The following is a 23,982-nucleotide window of genomic DNA, read 5'->3' as shown; positions in this document are numbered from 1 at the left end:
AATGTCCAAACTGTTTTGCTTTACAACTATTGGATTTAAACATACCTACTCCTTTGGATTGCAACAAATGGCGGCTGATGAGAGCTTTGTAGGTGCTACAACAAATTATTGGCAACTTGTGTGTGCATTCATGGTCGTCGGCAACAATTGGACGTTTCAAATTACTAGCTTTGTTTTTTTCCATCTTTCATTATACTACTGCTATATTGTATTTGATAGCAATAGCCATTGGATTTCCTTGTCGTATTGTTTGTTTGTAGTTCACTTGAACATTTTGTAAGTTTTACCCAATTTGGGATTTGTTATATATAACAGCTACTAGGTGAATAACCTAGTAGTATATTTGCTAAAAACAAACATGTTATATACCTCTAAAATCTAATATTTTACTTATATATACAGTATAAGTTTTTGACGAAGAGTAGTCAATTGACCCTCCTTAGGACAATGTAGCTTCACCCCTGCGAGCGACACCGCCTTAGTGATATCAATAAAAGTGCAACAAAAATATACACACAAAAAAAGGATCAATAACATGTTTGTATCTTTTAATAAATAAAGGTAATGTAGCTAAAAATTACATGTAACTATTTTAATGGCGATCCTTTGGGCGAATTCTGACTTCAAATATTACTCCCTCCGTTCAATTTTAGTTGTCCACAATAGACCTGGCACACCCCTTAAGAAATAATAAATGAAGTGTCACAACCCAAAACTCACTATAGGTCGTGATGGCGCCCAACGTCGTCGTTAGGCAAGCCAACGGTGAACTAACAACTTGATTACACATTTTATTATTTTCGAAATCGTGCATTTATTTAGATGAAGAAATCAACGCATTAAAATCATGAAAACTTACACTTTAAATAGAATAGATAATAAAAGTGTGTAAATGCTAAGTAAAATCACCACAACATCTAGAACTTTCCAAAAACCGGTGTCACAAGTGCATGAGCATATACTAAGGAGTACAATAATAATACAACATCTGTCTGGAATACAAGTTAGACAGAAGAATATAAATAACTCTGATGGAGACTCTGTATGCTGCGAGTCGTAATATGGAATGCAGCTCACCATAAAGTCCCCGCAATAGTCGCGGCTCTGTGCCCAAAGGACCACCAGAAATATATATATACCTGCACAATAAGTATATATATATATATCCCCTAAATTATTGCGCCCAGAGAACCACCAGAAACATATATATACCCAAAATACCATCAAACATATAAGTACCTGCATAAAAAAGTGCAGCAAGTGTAGCATGAGTACGTAAATCAACGCGTACCCAGTAAGTATCTAGCCTAACCCCAGAGAAGTAGTGACGAGGGGTCGACATTGACACTTACTAGTGGTCCAATAAGACAGGTACAGTAAGAAGTAAACAAATATGGGGCAGAGCAGATAAACGGTATGAACAAATATAATTACGAGGTACAATCCTCCTCTGAATGGTAAACTCAAGCTCTCACTAAGCAGTTACACGGATGTGTTGGTTTGTTGTCAGATATTACGTACGACGCTGCCGAGGCGAACGACCCGATCCACAAGAGTGTTTTATAGAAATGCCACGGCGAACGGCCCGATCCCATCATATTGTGTGCACTGCCGAGGGTCGAACGACACGAACCATAGATGCATCTATGATACTGCCGAGGCGAACAACCCTCTCCCATAAGAGTGTGGTACATAATCTTGCCGAGGCAAACAGCCCGATCCCATTAGAATGAGATGCTTTAACGGGTCCTTGACCCCACTCACGAATAAACGTGTGAGTTATGAATTTTTAAGGAAAACCTTTCGATAAAAACGCATAGCGGGGGAGAAATCTGTAAAAGGAGCACTATTATTCACGACTAATCATGAAGCTCGTCAAATCACTACAATAGCAAGTCTATCACTCTACGCAAGTCTAGTCTCAAGTCGTGATGCCAAATAAAGGAATTAAACAAGCAAAGATAACTCCAATAGTACAAGTATAGTATGGCGTGAACCTAAGCCTACCCAGACATAACATGAATTTAGCTACGTACGGACTCTCATCACCTCGTGCGTACGTAGCCCCCGCAACAAGTAGCACATAACAATTACATCACCTAGGGGGTAGCTTCCCCCTCACAAGGTTAGACAGGAGACTTACCTCGCTCTGAAGTTCCATAACCGGCTCCAACGCCACTCTACACCTCAAACTGATGCCCGTCGCTCCAAAACTAGTCAAACAATGTGCAAACCAATAAAAATACACTCTAATATTCATAATAAATCAATTTATAACAATTCCCAACTCTGCTCGAAAAGTCAATAAAGTCAACCCTCGGACCCACGTGCCCGGATTCCGAAATTGTTTTAAGATAAACTTTACCCATAATACTACGACCTCAAATATATGATTTATTCCCAATTCCATATCTAATTTCGTGGTAAAAATTCAAAAATACCAAATTCTAGGTTTTTCTTTTAAAATCTCACAAATTCCATAAATATTCATGTTTTAATCCACATATAAACCATGTATTTAACTCACAAGATATAGAAATCACTTACCTAAAGTTTGATGATGAAAATGGCACTCCAAAATCGCCCCAAAGTAAGCTCCCATGGAAGGAATGAGGTGTAAATGAGTCAAACCCCCGAAATATAGCTTCTGCCCAGGTATTAACCCTTCGAGATCGTGGAAAATGCTTTGCGATCGCGAAGCACAACTTTTCTCAGCTCAAAATTGCCCTTCGCGATCGCGGAAAACTAATATGCCCAACTCCTCCAGACAGCCTCAAGCATAATGATCATAACCTTTTGTACAAACCTCCAAATAACAAATGGTTTGAGTTTCTGAAAACTAGACAAACTAGACACCAAGGGCTACAACTTTTATTTTTTGGATCATCTCCACATTCCTTATAGATTGCAATATATAAGCTTCCAAAGTCAGCCCTGTGCAGCAGAAATTTTTTCTTCGCAAACGCAAATCTGCTTCTGCGAACGCGATTCACAGACCCCTTTCTCCCATTTTTCTCTTCGCGAACGCGACCCTTTACTTGTGAACGTGAAGAAGGGCGCACCAGATCTCAGAAAATAGCAGCTCAACATGGCGAAATGACCCGTAGACCCTCTGAAACACACCCGAGGCCTCCGGGGCCCCATCCAATCACACCAACAAGTCCTAATATGTGACACAAAACCTGCTCGAGGCCTCAAATCACACCAATAAACATCAACAATACAATCGACGATCGAAATCTTTCTTTAAACTTTCAAAGTTTCAAAATTCGACGAACGCGTCCGATTCATACTTACACATTCCAGAATGACACCAAACTTTATGCACAAGTCATAAATCACGATACGAACCTATTCCAAGGCTCGGAACCCCAAACGAACATCGATAACACCAAAGTCCACCTCAAACCAAACTTAAGAAATTCTAAAACCTTCAAAATGGCAACTTTCCATAATAAATGCCGAAATGCTCCCGGGCAACACGATACTCAACCCGAACATACGTCCAAGTCCAAAATCATCATACGAACCTATTGGAACCTTCAAATCCCAATTTCGAGGTCATTTACTCAAAAGTCAAACCTTAGTAAACTCTTCCAACTTAAAGCTTCCGAATTTAGAATTTTCCATCCGAATTAACTCTGAACTTCCCGAAATTCAATTCCGACCACACGTACAAGTCATAATACCTGAAGTGAAAATAATCAAGGTCTCAAACCGTCGAAAGACGTGCTAGAGCTCAAAATGACCGGTCGGGTCGTTATATTCTCCCCCACTTAAACATACGTTCGTCCTCGAACATGCCAAGAATTGATCTGGAGTTGTCCAAAATCACTTTTTAACACCTCGTGCACCTACCCGTACCACCACAACCCATGTAAGCACATTAGCTCAAGCAAGACTGAAGATCCTCCCTATAACCTGTAACGTTGTTTTGAGAATTAGCGTCCCGTTCGGTGGCTTAAGGTCTCTAGCAGCTTCGTAATATGTATTATGATTTGTGTGAATTATCAGCTTTAGTTTTTGGATGATTCGGGATTAAATTGAAAGAACAATCCTTGTTTAGAAGCTTAAAGGCAAATGGTTGATCAACGTTTGACTTTTTTGCAAAACGACTCCAGAATGGAGTTTTGATGGTTCCAATAGCTCCGTATGATGATTTTGGACTTAGGAATATATCCGGATATTTATTTTGAAGTCCGTAGTTAAATTTGACTTGAAATGGCAAAAATAGAAAATTGAAAGATTGAAAGTTTCACCGGAAGTTGACTTTTTGATATCGGGGTTGGAATCCGATTCTGGAAATTTGAATAGGTCTGTTGTGTCATTTATGACTTGTGTGCAAAATTTGAAGTCAATCGGACTTGATTTGGTAGGTTTCGACATTGAATATAGAAGTTGGAATTCGATATTTTCATTTAAGTTTCAATTGGGGTGTGATTCATTTTTTTAGTATTGTTTGATGTGATTTGAGGCATCGATTGAGTTCGTATAATGTTTTAGGACTTGTTGGTATATTTAGTTGAGGTCCCGAGGGCTTCGGGTGGAGTTCGGATGGTTAACGGTATTTAATTTGGATATTTCTAGAATGTTTCGACGTCGATTCTTCAAGAATACGTGGTATCACATTAAGCAAATGAGCTCCAAATTCAGTTTTGATTAAATCATTAGATCCAGACATCGTATGAGAGAGTTATGCTTATTTCCGTGACGAAAAAAAACAAAATCCCGTCACCAGCGCCCAGGGTAGCGTGGGGCGCTAGCCCTGGCGCTGGGATGTTTAGAGGTTCTGGAAAAGCACCACAGGCAGCGCCCCACGCCACTTGTGGTGATCGAACATTAAAAATTCGTATAAATGGGAGGTTTTGCCATTTTTGACAAAAACAGAGTTGGGGAGCTCGGTTTGGGCGATTTTCAGAGGTAAATTTCACCACACAACTTGGGGTAAGTGTTCTTGATTCCCTCGTGATTATATTCCATGAATTAATCTTCGTTTTCGGTGTTAGATTATTGATTTTTCAAGAGAAATCAGAGGAATTTTCTACAATTCCATAAAATGAATTTTCGAGTTTTGAACATCGATTCGGAGTCGGATTTGAACTGTGTTGTAAGCTTTTCAGTCTTTGAAGTAAGGTTCAATGCTAGGAAAAATGCTTTTGCTTCGCGGGTCTATCACCCAAATTGGTTTAGTTAGGAAATGTTTTATATGAGTATGCCCATATCCCGTAAGCCTTCCATCGTTACAAGCCCCTTCCATTCGGCCCAAGCTTTCTTTCGATTACGTCTACTTCCGATTATGTAATTCAGTTAGCCTTAGTTAATCGTTTAGTCAAAGTCGTACGTATGCCCCTTTCGAAACATTCTATGAGCTTTCACATAAGAGATAACCTTGCTGATAGAATGGTCAGGAGTCCCTTTTCACTCTATTCAAGGTAACCCCGGCATGGCTAAGGTCACCATTTTGGCGTTACAATCCAATATAGCATGATAAATTGACAGCCAATCCATACCCAAGATGACATCAAAATCTACCATATCAAGAAGTTGAAGATCTACGCTAGTTTCAAGACTCCCATTAGTAACCACACATGAACGATAGACATGATCTGCAGCGATAGAATCCCCCACCGGCGTGGACACGTGCACAGAAGCACTCAAAGAATCACGAGGCACAACCAAATATGAAGCAAAGTAGGAGGACACATAGGAATAAGTAGATTCTGGATCAAATAAAACTGAAGCATCTCTATGGCAAACTAGAACAATACCTGTGATCACGACATCGGATGACTCAGCCTCAGGCCTAGCTGGAAAAGCATAAAATCGGGGCTGGGCCCCACCACTCAGAGCTACATCTCTAGGACGGCCTCTAACTGGTTGGCCTCCACCTCTAACAACCTGACCTCTACCTCTAGCTATCTGAACCCTGCCCCTAGCTGGTCGGACGGGCAGTGGAGCAACCGGTGCCGGTATGATGGCACGAGAATCCTGCTTAGATATGTTGCTCGACAACCTAGGGCAATACCTCTTGATGTGACCAATATTCCCACACTCATAACACCCATCCTGTTGTTGTGGCTGTTGAAGCTGAAGCTGACCCGAATGAGCCGGATAACCGTTGTAGTGACTCTGGAGCGGTGGTACACTGATAGAAGTTGGATGTGCACTAAATGTTGGCTGCCCAGAGTAAGGCATAATAGGACCATGACTCCCTGAAGCACCGTGAGATGCCTGAAGTGCTGAATAAAATGGCCTGGGAGGATGACCCCTACCATAAGTACCCCTGCCTCCAGATGAGGCACCTCTGAAATTACCGGAATGACGGGGCATCTTATCTGACACTAGCCCTCTCTCCTGAGCATGAACTAACTCGATTCGCCTAGCAATATTCACAGCTGTCTGGAAGAAAATATCACTCCATGTCTCCTTGGCCATCTGAAGCTTGATAGTATAAGTGAGTCCATTAATGAATCTCCTCACCCTCTCATTTTCAGTAGGAAGCAAGACGATGGCATGACGGGCTAAGTCCACAAATCGGGTCTCATACTGGGTAACAGTCATACTACCCTGCTAGAGATGCTCAAACTGCCTGCGGTATTCCTCTCTCAGTGTAATAGGAACAAACTTCTCTAGAAATAGCTGTGAGAACTGCTCCCAAGCAAGTGCAGGTGAATCAGTTGGTCTAGTAATTACATAATCTCTCCACCATCTCTTGGCTAAACCAGTCATCTAAAACACAGCAAAATCGACCTCGTTGCTTTCAACTATTCCCATGTTCTGCAGCACCTCATGGCAGTGGTCAAGATAATCTTGTGGGTCCTCAGTAGGTGTACCACTGAAGTGAACTAGAAAGAGCTTAGTAAACTTTTCCAACCTCAATAAAGTCTCAGAAGATATGGCGGGCCTATCACCGGCCGGTGCCGCAACAACTGGCTGAACTATCCCAACTGGCAGAACTGCTGGAACCCGATACTGGGGAGCTATCTGCTCCGAAGCGGGAGTAGTGGGAGTTTGTGCTTCTCCCCCAGCCTATGAGACGGCTGGTGCCACTAGAAATGTACCATTATGGGCCACACCCTCTATGAGCCTCACAAAACGGACTAGAGCGACCTGAAGTACTGCAGTAGCTATGAATCCTTCCGGGACCTGAACTGGTCCAATAGGTACAGTCAAAGCTGGAACCTCCGCTCCCAAATCCACCTGAGGTTCTACAATAGGTGTTGCTTCTCGAACTCTAGACTGAGCCCTATCTCTGCCTCTACCTCAGCCTCTGGTACGACCTCAACCTCGGCCTCTACCCCTGGTCATAGTTGCCACCGAGGGCTCTGGCCCCTGTCCGTCGGTAGATGTATTACGCGTTCTCGCTATCTGCGAGAGAATAAGAGTAGAATGGTTCAATCATCGATGATAGAATAAAATCGCATGATAGAATAAGAAAGAAGTTATATTGTTCCTAAACTTCATAGCCTCTAAAAGATAAGTACAAACGTCTCCGTATCGATCTTTCAGACTCTACTAAGCTTGCTCGTGACTCGTGAGACCTAAGTAACCTAGTGCTCTAATACCAACTTGTCACGACCCGAAATTTCTACCTTCGGGACCGTGATGGCGCCTAACATTTCACTTTCTAGACAAGCCAACGTTAGAATAATTTAACTATTTTTAACAATTCATCTTAGTTAAATAGTAAAGTATACCAACAACTGGAATAATATCTGAATTTAAGTGAACAAACCAAAATAAATATGATGTCTAAATACCATCCAAAAACTGGAGTCACAAGTGCACGACCTTTTAGAATAATACAAATAAGGGTCTGAATAAAAATAAGCTATCTGAAAGTAAGCACACAACTAAAATAAAGTGAAAGGGGACTTCAGAGCTGCGAACGTTGTGCAACTATACCTCAAGTCTCCTTTAATAGCTGAATCCGAGCAAATCTACGGTACGCTGCTGGGACCAACTCCGGTATCTGCACAAGAGGTGTAGAGTGTAGTATGAGTACAACCGACCCTATGTACTCTGTAAGTGCCGAGCCTAACCTCGACGAAGTAGTGACGAGGCTAAGGCAGGTCGTTTACATTACATGTACGCAATAATAATAATAATAATAGTAACAAAAATAGAGGTAAAACCATTAAATCATATTAATAACTGAAGTCAATTCAGCAGTCATAAATCTTCAATTAATTTTCGTTGCGGCGTGCAACCCGCTCCAACAATATAAACTTAGAATTAAATCCGTTGTGGTGTGCAACCCGATCCAACAATATAATCTTTTAATTAAATTTCGCTGCGGCGTGCAACCCGCTCCAACAATATAAGCTTTCAATTTAATTCCGTTGCGGCGTGCAACCCACTCCAACAATATAAATTTAACATAAATCTGTTGCGGTATGCAACCCGCTCCAACAATATAATTTAACAATTCTTAAATGTAAAAATACTCTAATAAATACCATATTTAATAAGAAATTATTAGGCAACAAGGCATACGAAAATTATGATTTATTTAGGAAATAAGTAATGATAAGTAGCAATTAATTGTGAAAATCAGGGAGAAAATAATCAATTTAATATTTAATATGCTAAATGTCAATGAGCAATTAAGACACATAATTCAAATAAGCATGTAGCAATTATAGCATGAATTCAATACATAATATTGACCAAGGAATATGAGAGAAATAATTAATATAATAATTAATTCATAATTTAAAATAATTTATGATTTTCAGATAAATATACAAACGATCAATTTGACGATGTATAGGTACTCGTCACCTCGCCTATACGTCATTACACATGAAATTCACTTAACAAATAATTCAAGGGTTATATTTCCTCAAGACACGGTTAACCACGACACTTACCTTGTTTTGCAAATTTCAAGTGATCACTCGACCACAGCTTTTCCTTTCGAATTATCCTCCAAACCAATCAAACCTAGCAAATTATTTATCAATAATTCAATTTGAGCTTTAAAAATTATTCACAATTCGAAAGAGACTTAGCTAGCGTTTGGCCATAGATTCCTAAATTTGTTTTGAAAAATCTGATTTGGGTGAAGTTTGGTTTGAAAATGAAAATGTGTTTGGACATCAGTTTTCAAAACATATTTTCCAAATTTATTTTGGAAAAACATGAAACATGACTTATACCCATAAGTTCTAAAAACTATTACAAATACCCAATAGTACCATTATCAATAACATTCATTATATTATCGCAAACCATAGTTTTGAAAATAAATAAATTTATTACAAAATTATCATTTTTATAATGAATTACATGATACACTATCAGGTAACCGAGAAGACGAATCAACATTATTACAAAATAATAAATGGTGGGCTCTTATATAAAATATAAAAGATTTGGGCAATTTTTAAAAAATATAATAGTGATATTTTGGCCCAAAGGGATTTGGGATTTGAGATTTGGGATTTTGCCAAAATGTAGGCAAAATCTATGGCCAAACATGTGTTTGCCAAATAAAATCCAAATTTATTTTGGCAAAATCTATGGCCAAACGGGTCCTTAGTGGGCGTTTGGACATAAGAATTGAAAAAATCCAAAATATGGGGAATTGTTTTCCAAGTGAACATAGTATTTGAAATTTAGAGTTGTGTTTGGACATAAATATAATTTTGGATTGTTTTTGAAATTTTGTTAGTGATTTGAGTGAAAATTTTTGAAAAACAGCTTTTTGGAGTTTTTTTAATTTTTCGAAAATTTTCAAAATGCATCTTCAAGTAAAAATTAAAAATTTTATGAACAAACGCTGATTTAGAAAAAGTAAATTTTTTTTGGAAAAAAGAAAAAAATTTCTTATGTCCAAACGGGCTATTAATTTAAGTCATTTTCGGAAAGGTCAACAAAAGTCAACGTGGGGCCCACTTTTTGGAACCTGACGAAAAAATTACAGAATCAGGACACCCGTTCCGATACGAGTTCAACCATACAAAAATTATCGAATTCCGACATCGGATTGCCTTTCAAATCTTCATTTTATATTTTTGGAAGATTTTATAAAAATCTGATTTTTCTTCAATAGATTCGTGGATTCATGATGTAAATGAGTATCGAATCATGAAATTTAATCTATATAGGATAAGGAACACTTACCCAGTTCGAACTTGTGAAAACCTCTCTGAAAATCGCCCAAACCGAGCTCTAAATCGCGGATAATGAAAAATGGGACGGATTTCCAGAATTTAAGTTCTGCTGTCCAAGGATTTCTTCTTCGCGAACGCGACAGGTCCCTCGCGTTCACGAAGCACAAAATTGTGCTGCCCAAAATTACTCTTCGTGAACGCGAAGGCAACCTCGCGAACGCGATGCCTTACCAAGCTTGGCCTTCGCGAACACGATCTCCCCTTCGCGAACGCGAAGCTTTAGTGCCCATTACCCGGCCTGACCTCGCCCTTCTACGCGAACGCGAACGCCTTCACGCGTTCGCGATGAACACTGATGTCGACACTTTGCGTACACGGTCCCTTCTTCACGAACGCGAAGAACAAAACTCGCCTGCCTCCAGTTCACCTTGGCGAACGCGAGACCTCTCTCGCGAACGCGAAAAAGAAAACCAGACAGTGCATCAGAAAAAATCCAGCAAAGTTCCAAGTCCAAAATTCAACCCGTTAACCATTCGAAACTCACCTGAGGCTCCCGAGACCTCAACCAAATACACAAACAAGTCCTAAAATATCATACGAACTTAGTCGAAACCTCAAATCACATCAAACAATGCTAAAACCATGAATCATACCCCAATCCCTTCTTCGCGAACGCTAAAACCGATTGACCTCAAAGTTTGCACACAAGTCATAAATGACATACATATACTTATTCAAATTTCCAGAATCGGATTCCGACCCCGATATAAAAAAGTTAACTCTCTGGTCAAACTTCCAAACTTAAATTTCTATTTTAGCCATTTCAAGCCTAATTTAACTATGGATTTCCAAATAATTTTTCGGACACGCTCCTAAGTCCAAAATTACTATACGGAGCTATTGAAATCATCAGAACACTGATCCGGGTCCGTTTGATCAAAATATTGACCGAAATCAACTTAAGTGAGTTTTAAAGCACTATTTTATATTTTCATCAATTTTTCACATAAAAACTTTTTGAAAAAAATTTATGGACTGCGCACGCAAGTCGAGAAATGCTGAAAGGTGCTACTCGAGGTCTCAGAACACAGAAAATAAATGTTTAAAATTAAAGATGACATATTGGGTCATCACACATCAAAACTCTATTTCGGTGTCGTTTACGCATAAGTCACATCCGGTCAACTATTTCAACTTAAGCTTTAAATCTTGGAACTAAGTATTCCAATTCATTCTGAAACCTCTCCAACAAGTCACATAATTATAATTGAACACAGGATAAGCAAAAAATGGAGAGAACAGGGCTGTAATACTCAAAACGACCGGCCGGGTCGTTACAATACCACTAATGATTCTACAAACATAACGATCTAAGAATGAAATATCATATAAATCTTTCTCTTGAAAATAAAATTTTTGGTGGATAAAATTATAATTAAGATTAAATGTTCAAAACAAGAGATGAACTGATATTAAGATCTGAATCAAATAAAAAAATTATTTTTTTATGTTAAAACTAAATAATTAAATCTTTTAATTAATTATTTAGCAAGAGAATCTAATTCGGTTATTTTTCAAATTCATCATATGATTAAAATTCTTATTCAAGTTTTAAAAAATCTTAGGGTACATAAATTTATTCCATAAAAGAATGTTAGAACACAAAGTAAAAAGTATAGTATATTATTAAGAATCAAAATGCTATACAAGTATTTGAGGAATCACAATCAAAGCTAAATCCTAATCAAGAACAAGCTTTCAAGATTATGTTATAAAGAGTCAACTCTGGTATAACGGGATTATTCTTTGTAGATACCTCCGGCGGAATCAAAATAATATTTCTATATCATGCATTATTTGCAAATATCATATTAAGAGGCATGATACTATTAGCAATAATAGCAAGTGGTGTACCAACAATAATTTTATTGTGAGGCCATCTACTTTAGATTTGATATACCTCTTCAAACAATTTAAACAACCATCACAAATATATCAAAGTAGAGCAATTGTGCTAAATTTATAAGGAAAGCAAAATTAATAATATGGGATGAAGCACTTATGGCTAAGTGTCAAATGATTGAAATAATTGCCCAGAGTTCTAGAGATATATTGGACATTAATAAACTGTTTGGTGGAAAATTAATGGTCTGGGAGGTGATTTCTGTCAAGTACTACCAGTAGTTCCAAAATCGACAAAAGCAGAGATTGTAAAAGCTATCTTGCCAAAGTTATACTTCTCGCCTCAAATAAAAAAAATTCAACTGACAAAAAATATAAAGTAAGAACAGATCCAGTATTCAGTATCTTTTTGCTTCGCGTCGGGAACACTTGGTTCTTCCTGAACACTTGGTTATCAATCCCAATGGTAATTGTAGTGCATTTAATAAGAGAAATATTTCTATCATTAGATTAAAACGCAATTTGTGTAAATTGTACGACATAATTTAAAAGATATCTTAGTTAGCAGGAACGAATATATTGATCAACTAAATAAAAGGTTGATTGCAAAATTTTATAGTAAAAATAAAATATTTTTCAGATTTTGATTCAGCATAAAATGATACCAATAATTACTACCAAGAAGAATATTTAAATACTTTAATACCAAATGGCCTTCTACTATACATGTTTGTTGTCAAATTTATTATTTCTTACGTATGTTAGTGTCACCGTATATATAATAGACAAAGTTAAAATCGATCTTCTATTGTATATAGGTTAATTTTGAAGAAAAATATGCCTATCATGCTATTGAAAAACTTAGATAAGCCTAATAGCTTATGTAATAGCACACATATGATATATAGAACTTTTGACAATAATGTCATACATGCAAAAATTATAATACTGGTCAATGTGCTTAAGTATATTCTTATCCCTGAATTCAACTTTCGTCTTTCCAAACTAAGCAATATCCTTTTAAATTTGTGTGAAAATAATTTTTAGAATGTTTATGTTTTGCAAATATAATAAATAAAGCACAAGGACAAACATCCTAAATATTGGACTATATTTACCGCAATATATTTTCTTGCCTAAACAATTGTATGTTGCACTTTCAAAAAGGATATCAAGATCGACAACAAGAGTTCTGGTTAAGGCAGAACAACCAAATCATTAGGAGGAAACATACACAAAAATGTATCGAATTTAAGCTTTGGGTGTAAAAAATATCATGTTAGAGAGCGCTTCCATCTTTAATTGGCCTTATACGACACAAATCCGAATTAGTCGAGGCTCCAATGTAAACACCAAACACAAGATAAGAAACAAAAAAAAGAGTATTTTAAAGGCTATGCTCGCTACAAACATGACTTTTACACATCATAATCGCCTAGTTAATTATATTTACTTTTGCTTTTTCCATATAATTCTTTTCATAGTTCTATTACATTAGTTTTTTTCTCGTCCATATTTTTTCCTTTTTCCGTAGATTTTCCTTCCTTTCCATTCAGATCTCACATTATTATAAATTTGCTATATTTTTGGTCAAAGTGTTAAAATAACACGTTAAATCATTATAAGGTTAATCCGACCCGTTACCCATAACCGCTTATTTCAAACCCGACTCGACTCAACGGCCATACATCGGCGTAAAACCCTAAACCCTGCTCCAACTCTACACTTGGGGGGAAAAAAACAATATAATCCTCTGCTCTTTTCTGATTTGGGTTTCTGAAAATACAATTAAGTTAAAAAGAGAATGGAGCAAAGATTAGCAAATACATGGCGAATGACAGTGAATGAGAAGAAGTTCATAGAATCTGCGTTAGAATCTGAACTGAGAATAGACGGTCGCCGTCCCTTTGATTATCGGAGGCTTACAATCAAGTTCGGTAGGTAAGAATCTGGAATTCAATATCGTTTTTTACCTTGATTTTTAGAATTAAAAAAAAACTATGCTTTAATCCAAAATCAGTTGAGGTCCGCTATATGAATCCTCTACATTAAGAGAATTTGCTGTAGTTCATCAAATTTTACTCTAGCCATTAAGCTGCTGTAAATATGTACCTTTGCTGGTGGGAGGTATTCTTTTGTAGAATTAGTCAGGTGCGTGCCAGCTGGCCCTACACCATAGTTAATATTTTATTTTTTTTGCTTTAATACAAAGGTTTTTTTTTTTAAGAATTAGTTAGGTGGGGGCAAGCTGGCCCGAACACCACATTTTTTTTGTTGCTTTAATCCAAAATTAGTTGAAGTCGGCTATTTGAAGCCTCTATATTAAGAGGATTTGCTGTAGTTCATCAATTTTTACTCTAGCCATTAAGCTAAATATACACATATAAATTGATCTGTTGAGGTACCTAGTGGGAGGTAGCAGGTATCACATAGAATTAGTTAGGTGCCACTAGCTGCCCCAGATACTGCTGTTAAAAAAATTGCTTTAATCCAATATCAGTTGAAGTCGGTTATGAATCCTCTATATTAAGTTGTAGTTCGTCAATTTTTACTCTAGCCATTAAGCTATAGTAACCGTCCTTAATTCGACTAGGGAATTGCTTTTTTGAGGTACCTCTGCCGGTGGGAGGTAGCCGGTATTCCGTAGAGTTAGTTGAGGTACGCGCAAGCTAGCCCGGACACGTGGAATTTGAGATGGATACTGGACATAGTATGTGGAGGTATTGAAACAGAAACTATCAGCGAGTGTAGTCTTCTGTTTGTTTGGTTGTCGCTTTGTAACACATTTGGAAAGATAGAACTTTAATGTTAGAGAAGAAGACTCCATACGGATATATCTATCACAGTTGTAGGTTTTATGTTATGGACTGCTTTTGAAACTTTCAACCTCTTCTTATCATAAGTTACGTTCATTTCAAATGATTTGAGTAATCCCATGGATTAAAGTTCTTTCTGTATCCTTAATTGTTATTTGTTGTACCTCTCAGTGTCGCGCTTCCAGTATAACTTTTATATCGCACATGTTTGGCATATTATGGTATAAGGAGATAATTTAGCTATGTATGCTTGTGCGATTCATATAAGAACTTGTGTTATAAGTGCTAAGGGTTATTGATTTGCAGAGAAGATGGCTCGTCGGAAGTTCAACTGGGGCAAACTCATGTTATGGGATTTGTTACGTCGCAACTAGTGCAACCTTATCGAGATCGACCAAACGAAGGAACCCTTTCAGTATTTACTGAGTTTTCTCCGATGGCTGATCCTTCATTTGAGGCAGGCCGTCCTTCAGAGTATGCTGTGGAGCTGGGTCGCATAATTGACAGAGGGTTAAGGTAACATTTCCTTTTCTATTCTCTCCAAGAAGCATATGTCTCCCTTCGACAAGAGAATGTTACGCATCGAGAAATATATTATGAGATATATATGGTCTTTTTAAAAAAACTATAAGATGTATATTTTACAAGAAAAGGTTTTACTATCCCATGGAGAAATATAGTATTTCTTTGTCTTGCGGTTGAGAAGTGCTTATAACTTTTGAGCACTGCTGCTTCTTTTCCATTGTAGTAGTACTTGTTTGCTTTTTGAGCTTTTGCATTAGATCTTTTTGAAGGTATCATGTATTGTTATTTGTCTGTAGAAAGCGAACAATAAAGCTCACTTGCTTTGTTTTGCTGAGATAAGTACATAATTTGAAGAAAAGACATTGTTGTCTTTGGTTAAGTCTTCTTTTATGCTGATGCCAAATGCAGGGAAAGCAGAGCTGTGGACACTGAATCACTCTGTGTTGTGGCTGGGAAGTGGGTTTGGTCAATTCGTATTGATCTCCATATTTTGGACAATGGAGGGTGAGTTGCAGTGGTTCATAATTGGGCCCAGTTAAGTGCCCATCTACGTCTCCATCTGAATTTATGAAACTAATTATGTGATTTCTACAAGTGCAGTAATCTTGTTGATGCTGCCAATGTTGCTGCTTTAGCTGCTCTTTTGACATTTCGGAGGCCTGAATGTACACTAGGAGGAGATGACAGGCAGGAAGTGATACTGCATCCGCCCGAGGTCCCCTTTCTTGCTTATTTCCCTCAATTTTTTTGGGGGTTGCATTAAGTAATATTTCCTTGGACATAATCATCAGTTAAACCAATTCTTCAAAAGAAAATGTTTTTTCAAACAACTACCTTAGAGTCGTACATTTCCCTATATGTTCTTCCTTTATTGAGATTTCCTATCTGAGCGCTTGCCTTTGTCATTGTTTACGAATATCATTCTGTTATGTTGTAAATATAATCATCCCCCAAATATATATATATATATTATGGTGTGTGCTATGGTTTTCTTTATTAGCTTGTCGAAATTTGGAAGCTCTTAGTTCTGAAATAGTTTCTGCATTTTTTTGCTGCTTTTTTTTATTTTAATTGTTTTTCTAGTTTTTGCTTTAGCCTTCACCTACTCCTCCTGCCTTTTTATGTCCGCTTCTATGTTGCTCCTCCAGAGTATCACTGACTTATGCATTATTCCGTATCTGCTTGTAATGGGAAATGTTCTATTTTGTTGCTATTACTTGATGTGTTTGAAATGTTTGTTAGAAAATGTTACATGTTGAGTTATTTGAGTGCTTCTTGAATTTTGGCAGGTGAGGGAGCCACTTCCTTTGATTATACACCATTTACCTATAGCAGTAACTTTTGCATTTATTGGAGACGAGAATTTGGTATGCAACTGTTAAAATTTCCTCTTTTAATTGTTTTATGCTGTTTAATTGCATGGTATTAAAAAATCAAATGCAAATTTCTTCTAATCAACTAGTATTGGTAGGTTATAGATCCAACACATCATGAAGAAGCTGTTATGGGAGGAAGAATGTCCGTCACCCTTAACACAAATGGCGAAGTCTGTGCATTTCAAAAGCCTGGAGGACAGGGTACCATGCAAAGTGTTGTCATGCAGTGTCTACGCATAGCCTCAGTGAAGGCCGGAGATATAACTAGCAAAATTAAAACCGCTGTAAGTATATGGTAGTGCAGACTAATAACTAGCAAAATTAAAACCGCCTGTAAGTATATGGTAGTGCAGACTAATAACTAGCAAAATTAAAACCGCTGTAAGTATATGGTAGTGCAGACTAATTTTCAAGTGCTACTGGAGTCTGGTTCTGTAATCTTCATGCCTTTTCTGCTGAATGATGACTGGTTTTTTAAATCCGTAGCCCCTTTCTTTTCCCAATTAGAGCTACTATTGGTCTATCTTTCTGCTTTGCCCTTGCCACTACCATGTGCCACTTCATTTTCTCTGAGACTATCAAGAACTTACACTTAAATTGGTGAAAATATCTTTGTTATAATTTACTATATTTTGGTTTATTTGGAATTACATAAATTTGGTTTTGTATTTGGATGAAAGCTCTGTGAAGAAGAAGGCAATTCAATTTTGTTTCTCTTTTTGTTTATTCTTTTATTTTTTCTGAAATGGAGTCAAAAAATAAAAAATATTCAAGTTAGTGTTATCATGAATGGCGAAAGTATGATTTAGTTTGTTACATGTTGGATGCATTTATGAGTTGGGATAAGTTTGTGTTGACCAACCTGTACAAGTGGTTGGTAGATTGATGCCTAATAGGTTGTAATGTATTCTTTTTGTAGGTTGAATCTTACAACACAGAGAGAGCTCTCAAAATGGTCAAGCGACATACAAATATTAATGCAGTTGATGTCAATGAACCAGATCAAAAGGTACATGGAGGCATTTTCATTAGCCAAATGTATGTGTAGAACCCATTGTATTGACTGATTAGAGTCATTACCCTTAGACTTATTCAATAAGGGTAGTGACGATTAGTTAAAATGGTTTATCTTTTGAAATCAAGTTCCATTCTCACCAAAATCTGAAAAATGGTGTATATTGCTAGGAAAAGAAATCACAATTCTATCAAATCGTGTATTTGCCAGTAAATTGTTAGAAAGTATGTGTTTCATTACAATGTTCAGTCTTTAGCTGAAGCAAACTTAATTTTCAGCAGTTAGAATTTTGACTAAGATTTTTCAGTCAACTGAATTTCAGTCTTAAGACTTCAGTGTTCTGTTTTCTTATTTCCATCTCCTTACTGATAAGGCTAAGCAAATCTTGGAGGGGAAAAAATTAAAATCAGAAGAGTGCAGTGTTAGTCAGAGCGATGACATGGATGTTGAGCAAGGTAGAGTCAAGAAGAGGAGTGATAAGAACCAGCGTTTCACAGGCGGGCCCTCCAGTTGGTAAATCTTGGTCCTGTCTTATTCTGAGTTTGTTTACCAGAAAAATATTCATATGCGGTGCAATTAATGCATATATAAGTTGCCAAAATGCCCCGGGCTGCTGTCTTTGGGCTAAGAGGTTTGCTTCTTTACATGCACAAGTGTAATCTAGCATGGAAACCCAAAGCTATCATTCAGAGAAGCAGTTCGTATATTCTTGCTTTGAAAGAACTAATGCATATCTCCATCTTAAAATGCACTTATAAACTTGTTTGGACATGTTAATAGTTGATTTTGCTAACTCACTGCAAAAATTTCCTTTCTCTTGCTTAGGGATCCATATTCAGAGGGTGTTAACACAGATGAATTGAAAGCTACTCTTGCTTCTCGTGGTGAGTTTTATGATTTAGTTTTAAGTGTAAGCTTGGAGTTCCTTGTGTGCTATGATTGTTCTCTGGCTCAACATACTGCAAACAGGACTGAATGTGAATTACTAAATGAGCTTTTATGGATATTGATAATCTGAACTGTGTATAGTTTTTGGATAATTCATGTATTCTTTGTATGCATGGTTTATTATACATTTGTTAAAGATTCAAAGACTTTGCTAATCTCGTAACAGGGAGAGACTTTATTTCTGTGGGATTGTCCAGCTTCACTTGTCAAAGGAAATTTAGAAATTATACGAGGACTATCAAACAATTTTTAATTTAATCTAAGTGCTTACAAATAGAATGTCAGTCTGATACGTCTCTTGATTTGCGGATAAGGAAAACTATCTTTGTTCTAGCGGTAAGAGAGCAACACATGATGTGTTTGTTAGGCGCACGTCACAGGTTCGAACCCGCACGCAAGCAAAAGCTTGGTATTTAAGTAGAGAAGGGTAGAGCGGCAGGCTCATTATCCACCGAGTTTCGAACTGTGCGCCACTGTCTTAGGGATTTCTCGGTTATCCAAAAAACTCTCTGTGGCATGCAAACAATGTTAGATAGGAAGATATGAAATTTTATGTATGTTGTCAGCTATACAAATCACATTCCATCAATTTCATGTGTCAGTTAGTACTTGCTAAAGAAATGACCCCAAGTAACAAAAATTGCTTATATTAAGCTTATAAGAAAAAGCATACATTATAAACCATAAGAATTTTCAAATAATTTAACATGGCTTAACATAAAAAATTCAACATTATCAGTCAAAATATATAAAAAAATAATAATAAAAAAAAATTGACATTATAATCAAACAATGAAAAATAAAAAATAAAAAAATTTCAACATTGTGTTACTCAAGAGCTAAAGAGAAGCTCTTTGTTCTATCTTGAATTTTAAAAAACCTTCCCTTGTCGATCATCACATCTTCCCCAATCAGCTCCTCTTTTCTGATGACCCCAACTTTTCTTGATTTCCTTATCCTTTTAATCAATATTGACCTACCCAAAGTTAGTTCCTCCAATATTTCACATTGTTTTAGCTAAGAACTCTACTGGATAAGCCCCGTCTTTCCATTAAATACAGAGCTTCGGCGTTGGTTTACAGAATAACTAAAGTCTTGTGATACAGTAACATGAAATGTAATTCAAACCATAATAGCTCAAATTTATCGCTGATCAACGGAGAACTGTTTATGCAGCAAGTGGAAAATCCGTTGACTTGAGAGAAAATAGCAGGAATTCTATAGGATGGTTTGATTTGATAGAGAAGAGAAGAACTTAGCTAGCAACATTCATTTCAGTAACATCACTGGGTGGTGGTGTTTTATTTTGAAGCTGGCCTCAGAAGCTGCTGGCTAAATATGCAAAAGGTGGAGAGGAACGGATCTTCAGTTACATGTTTGAAAAATTCAACAACCACTTCATAAGAATAAAGATGGTACAGGGGATCGAAGAAGATCATCTCAGGAGATTGTACATGACATTGGATGGGAAATTGCTCACAAAATGTTAAAACTTTGGAATTTAGGGTAAGAGAAGGTGTTTTGTCCTTCACACGAGTTGTTTCTATTAAAGGATGACCGTTAGGAGATGTGAAGCTGGTGAATCCATAAGAGGTAGAAGGAAACTACATCACAATTGAGAACCCTCTTAAATCTAGACTAAATTCTTAAATAGATGTTTGAGAGAGATTTAGAAGTGTCAGTGATACCTGGACTAGTAGAGTAGAGAGGTCAGTCAAGGTTCGTTGAGGGATTCTGGCAGGGAGGGTGGTGGCCATTTACAATTTTGATGCCTGGAATTTGAAAATCAAGGCATTTGACAGCACAGTGGCGTGTATTGCCTTGAAATTGATCTTCTAATCAATCTTGTGATATGTTTACAAATAAACATAGGAGGTTATGCGTCTGGTGTTGACTATTTCTCTTTTTAGCACCTAATTATTGCATGAATGTTATTATTTTGAAGGATACATCTTTTCAATTCTTTGTCCCTGCATGGTTGAGCCAAATTTTAGATTTGTCATTCTATGATCCTGATCTTTGAACATGAAAATGGGTACCACCAAGAAAGTAAGGAGCTTGTGAGAACATGAAAATTGTGTCAAAGTTTGATCATTCTCTCTTGAAACAAATATGAAAGATTGGGAATAAGCTGGCTTGATATATTGATGATTATACTTTATAGGTTCAGCAGCAGTGCCTATGAAGCTAGACAATTTAGGTGATGATATTACAGACGAAAGAAAATCAGATGAACCACTTTCAGATGTTAGTCCAGTATCATCATTGACTGAGTCAGCTGGAAAAGAAATGGCAACAAGCAGAGAGAAGACTTTACAAGATGCTGTTAAGCCTAAAAACAGACGGCGAAAGAAGAAATCGTCTAATTCTGCAGTTTAGAGAATGCATGTGTCATCTGTCTTTTTTAGGTACGTGATTGATGTATGGTGTTTTTGATGTTGCAGTTTCTGATTTTGACGGGACTTTCATGGTGGTTCTGGTTAGATCTTTCTTTCACAGTTCCCGTTAAATCTAACCTTCAAAGTTTGTTAAATATTTGACGGAGATTAACCAGTTATTTTTACAAGGACTAAAACTGCTCAAGAGTATATATTTAAGGGATTATTTTAAACCTACTTCCGAACATAAGAGCCCTTTTTTTGCCATTTTCTCGCATTAAGCTGGGGGAAGTTTATATTGTAAACAACTTGGATGCTAATACGCATTGCTGTATCACCATTCTGTTATATCCGTTTTACGAAATAAGATACATCTAACTACATTCACTGTCTTCTCTCAGATTGAAATTGTCCGCCTGGCATAAGTAAATTCTGTGTCTAATTGCAAAGTTGGAGCAGCACATGAAGTTCTTGATAGTAGCACCTAAATCTCTGTCCTCAAGTTGAAGATCCTGAGTTGAAGGCATTCCTATCGATGTTCTATGTGAATGGAGGATTAAAGAATGCTGGATTTTGTAAAGTCACCTAGCTTGAGTTCCAATTACTTGATCGTGTCCAGAACTTGTGGCATCCTCGCTTTGAATCTTGATTTGAACTAGGCCGCGAAGGAAGACTTAGAATGCTTTGTTCTTTAGAGTTTTCTCTAGCTTCTATTTAGCTTTCTATGTGTTCTTTGACCATGTAGAAGATTTTTATTTATAGTTGTAGAGCAAGGACAATCATTCTTCTGGATTTGAGGCTCACTTGAGTCACTCAGCTAATTAAACTATTTATGCAGCAATTGTATTTGATTGACCTAAGCTTGTCATTTCAACACTTGGAATTTATACTTAGACATGGCAAAATATACGAGTCGAGACATTGGATTCTCACCCTTCTACACCAGTTCCAGAGCTAATATCGCTGATTGTGTGTCGGATCATCCAATTATTTACCTTTAAATAATTGGAATGAGATTTCTGAAGTACATATACCTTGCTTTCTAACAGAAAGGCTTCTCAGCTCTATGTGCCTATTGCTCTTCTTCCTCTTATATAAAAATGTCAAAGTCCAATTGAAGCTTCAAAATAGCAAGTTGCAATATACACATATTTGTGCAAGAAATATTGCTCCTTAAATTAACTTTGAATGTTGAAAGGTCCTAACAAAACAACGAGGATATATGCTTTTGCCTAGCAGATAGGGGCAATACTTATTAGTCATACATAAACTATAAGTTAAAAAAAAAGTTAATTAGGCAACAATTAATTTTTTAGAGGTACTTAATGAATTAATGGCTAGAAACAATAGAGTCAATTGATAATTCTTTTACAGCTTTGATATCTTTAACTTCTTTAACATCACTAGAATTAGGACATCACCTCACCAAATTTTTTATCAAATTAAAAAGCATTTTGAGGGTGGGCAAATAGACATTTTCTATTTACATAATCCCCGTTTGTCTTTGGTACTTCAATAGATATTATAAAATTAAAAATTCCTTAATCTTAACTATAATTATATTAGGCAGGTCCCGCCGATACCTACTTATAGAGTGAAATTAAAATAAAAGAGTATTTCAAGTCCTACTTGAAAGGCTCGTTTTCTTAACAAATATTTTTTACAAATATATATATATATATATATATATATATATATATATATATATATATATATATATATATATATATATAGAGAGAGAGAGAGAGAGAGAGAGAGAGAGAGAGAGAGAGAGAGAGAGAGAGAGAGACTAAGCACTCCTGACTATCATTAGATTTAGACTACAACAACAACAACCCAGTAAATTCCACTAATGAGGTCTGGGAGGGTAGTGTGTACGCAGACCCTACCCCTACCCCGAAGGAGTAGAGAGACTATTTACGAAAGACCCTCGGCTCAAGAAGACAAAAGGAGACAATGTTAGTATCATCACAACAATCATAGGAAAAATAGGAACACTAATGAAATCCAGAAGAAAGATGTAAAGCAAAGGGAGACTAGATTTAGACTGAAAAAAGGAAAAATGAAAGATTGAGCATTAAAAAAAAAATAGAGAATGAGCTATTACAAAACAATAGAAATTCAATAATAGTTCAATTATAAAACCATGAAGTAAGAAATTCATTTCTCTTCAATTTGTTTCATTATCATCTCACTGGTAGAGATATCCAGATTTCCCAATATAGAGGAAGTATATTTTTCTATTTATTAAGTTTATAAGGAAGTTGTTTTACTCATTAAAAAAATTGACTTGCTATCTATATGTCTCTCAAAAATTTATATCAAGAAGAATTTATCTGAATAAGTTTGTGACAGCCTTTTTAAGTTGAGTTTTCGGTCTGACTTTGCTCAAGTCAGAAATACGTGTTGGACCCAAATTAAATTCATTTCACATAGTTCAATTTAGAAAATACATTTTTATCATTTTCTTCCATCCAAAATATAATTGTTTTGTCAAATTAAATTTGTATTGAAACATTTGACGTATTATAAAAATAAAAAGTCATCTATTATTATTTTTAAAACCTGTGATTTGTTGTCCTAATTACCGCAATTTAATTAAGTGAAACATGCAAGGAGAAATACAAATTCGTTAGATAAATACTTTTATGATTAAGATTGTTAAATTTCTTTTAAAAAAACTATGAGAAAAATTTAAAAAGTAAGTAATATAAATAAGAGGAAGCATCATTTTCTCTTCCTTTTCTTTTTTCTTTTCTGATTCTACTTATAATAATGAAGGTTAATAAGGGTACACATATTAAGCATTAAAGAAATATCAACAAAATATATCGTATTATAACATGAAAAAGATATTCCTAGATCCACCGAAATGACACGTGCCATCTTTTTCATCAGTCATTG

The 23,982-nt window shown here is 36.4% G+C and overlaps 1 protein-coding gene across 2 annotated transcripts; it reads left to right on the top strand.

The window, feature by feature from the left end:
* Positions 1-13,705: 13,705 nt before the first annotated feature.
* On the top strand, positions 13,706-22,007 carry LOC107811570 (exosome complex component RRP45A). Of its 2 annotated transcripts, none has more exons than XM_075222129.1 (11): positions 13,706-13,961; positions 15,143-15,352; positions 15,770-15,865; positions 15,962-16,076; positions 16,651-16,728; positions 16,833-17,021; positions 17,657-17,746; positions 18,126-18,265; positions 18,578-18,636; positions 20,865-21,108; positions 21,480-22,007. In XM_075222129.1, the coding sequence occupies exons 1-10, from the start codon at positions 13,825-13,827 to the stop codon at positions 21,077-21,079; spliced, it is 1,329 nt and encodes a 442-aa protein (XP_075078230.1). In that variant the 5' UTR covers positions 13,706-13,824; the 3' UTR covers positions 21,080-21,108; positions 21,480-22,007. The 2 variants fall into 2 exon arrangements, with proteins under 2 accessions (XP_075078230.1, XP_075078231.1); XM_075222130.1 differs by having other exon boundaries at positions 13,811-13,957.
* Positions 22,008-23,982: the final 1,975 nt, after the last annotated feature.

This window comes from Nicotiana tabacum, chromosome 9 (genome assembly GCF_000715075.1).
Source record: "Nicotiana tabacum cultivar K326 chromosome 9, ASM71507v2, whole genome shotgun sequence".
Lineage (NCBI taxonomy): Eukaryota > Viridiplantae > Streptophyta > Magnoliopsida > Solanales > Solanaceae > Nicotiana > Nicotiana tabacum.
Note: the sequence above shows the minus strand (reverse complement) of the source record. Positions and strands in the feature narration are given on the sequence as shown.

What these genes read in the sequence shown, in the direction of transcription:
- LOC107811570 (XM_075222129.1), top strand. Translation starts at nt 13,825, where the DNA reads ATGGAGCAAAGATTAGCAAATACATGGCGAATGACAGTGAATGAGAAG. An exon ending in TTATTGGAGACGAGAATTTG is followed by an intron (nt 16,729 to 16,832) that starts GTATGCAACTGT and finishes TAGTATTGGTAG; the next exon opens with GTTATAGATCCAACACATCA. An exon ending in CTAGCAAAATTAAAACCGCT is followed by an intron (nt 17,022 to 17,656) that starts GTAAGTATATGG and finishes TTCTTTTTGTAG; the next exon opens with GTTGAATCTTACAACACAGA.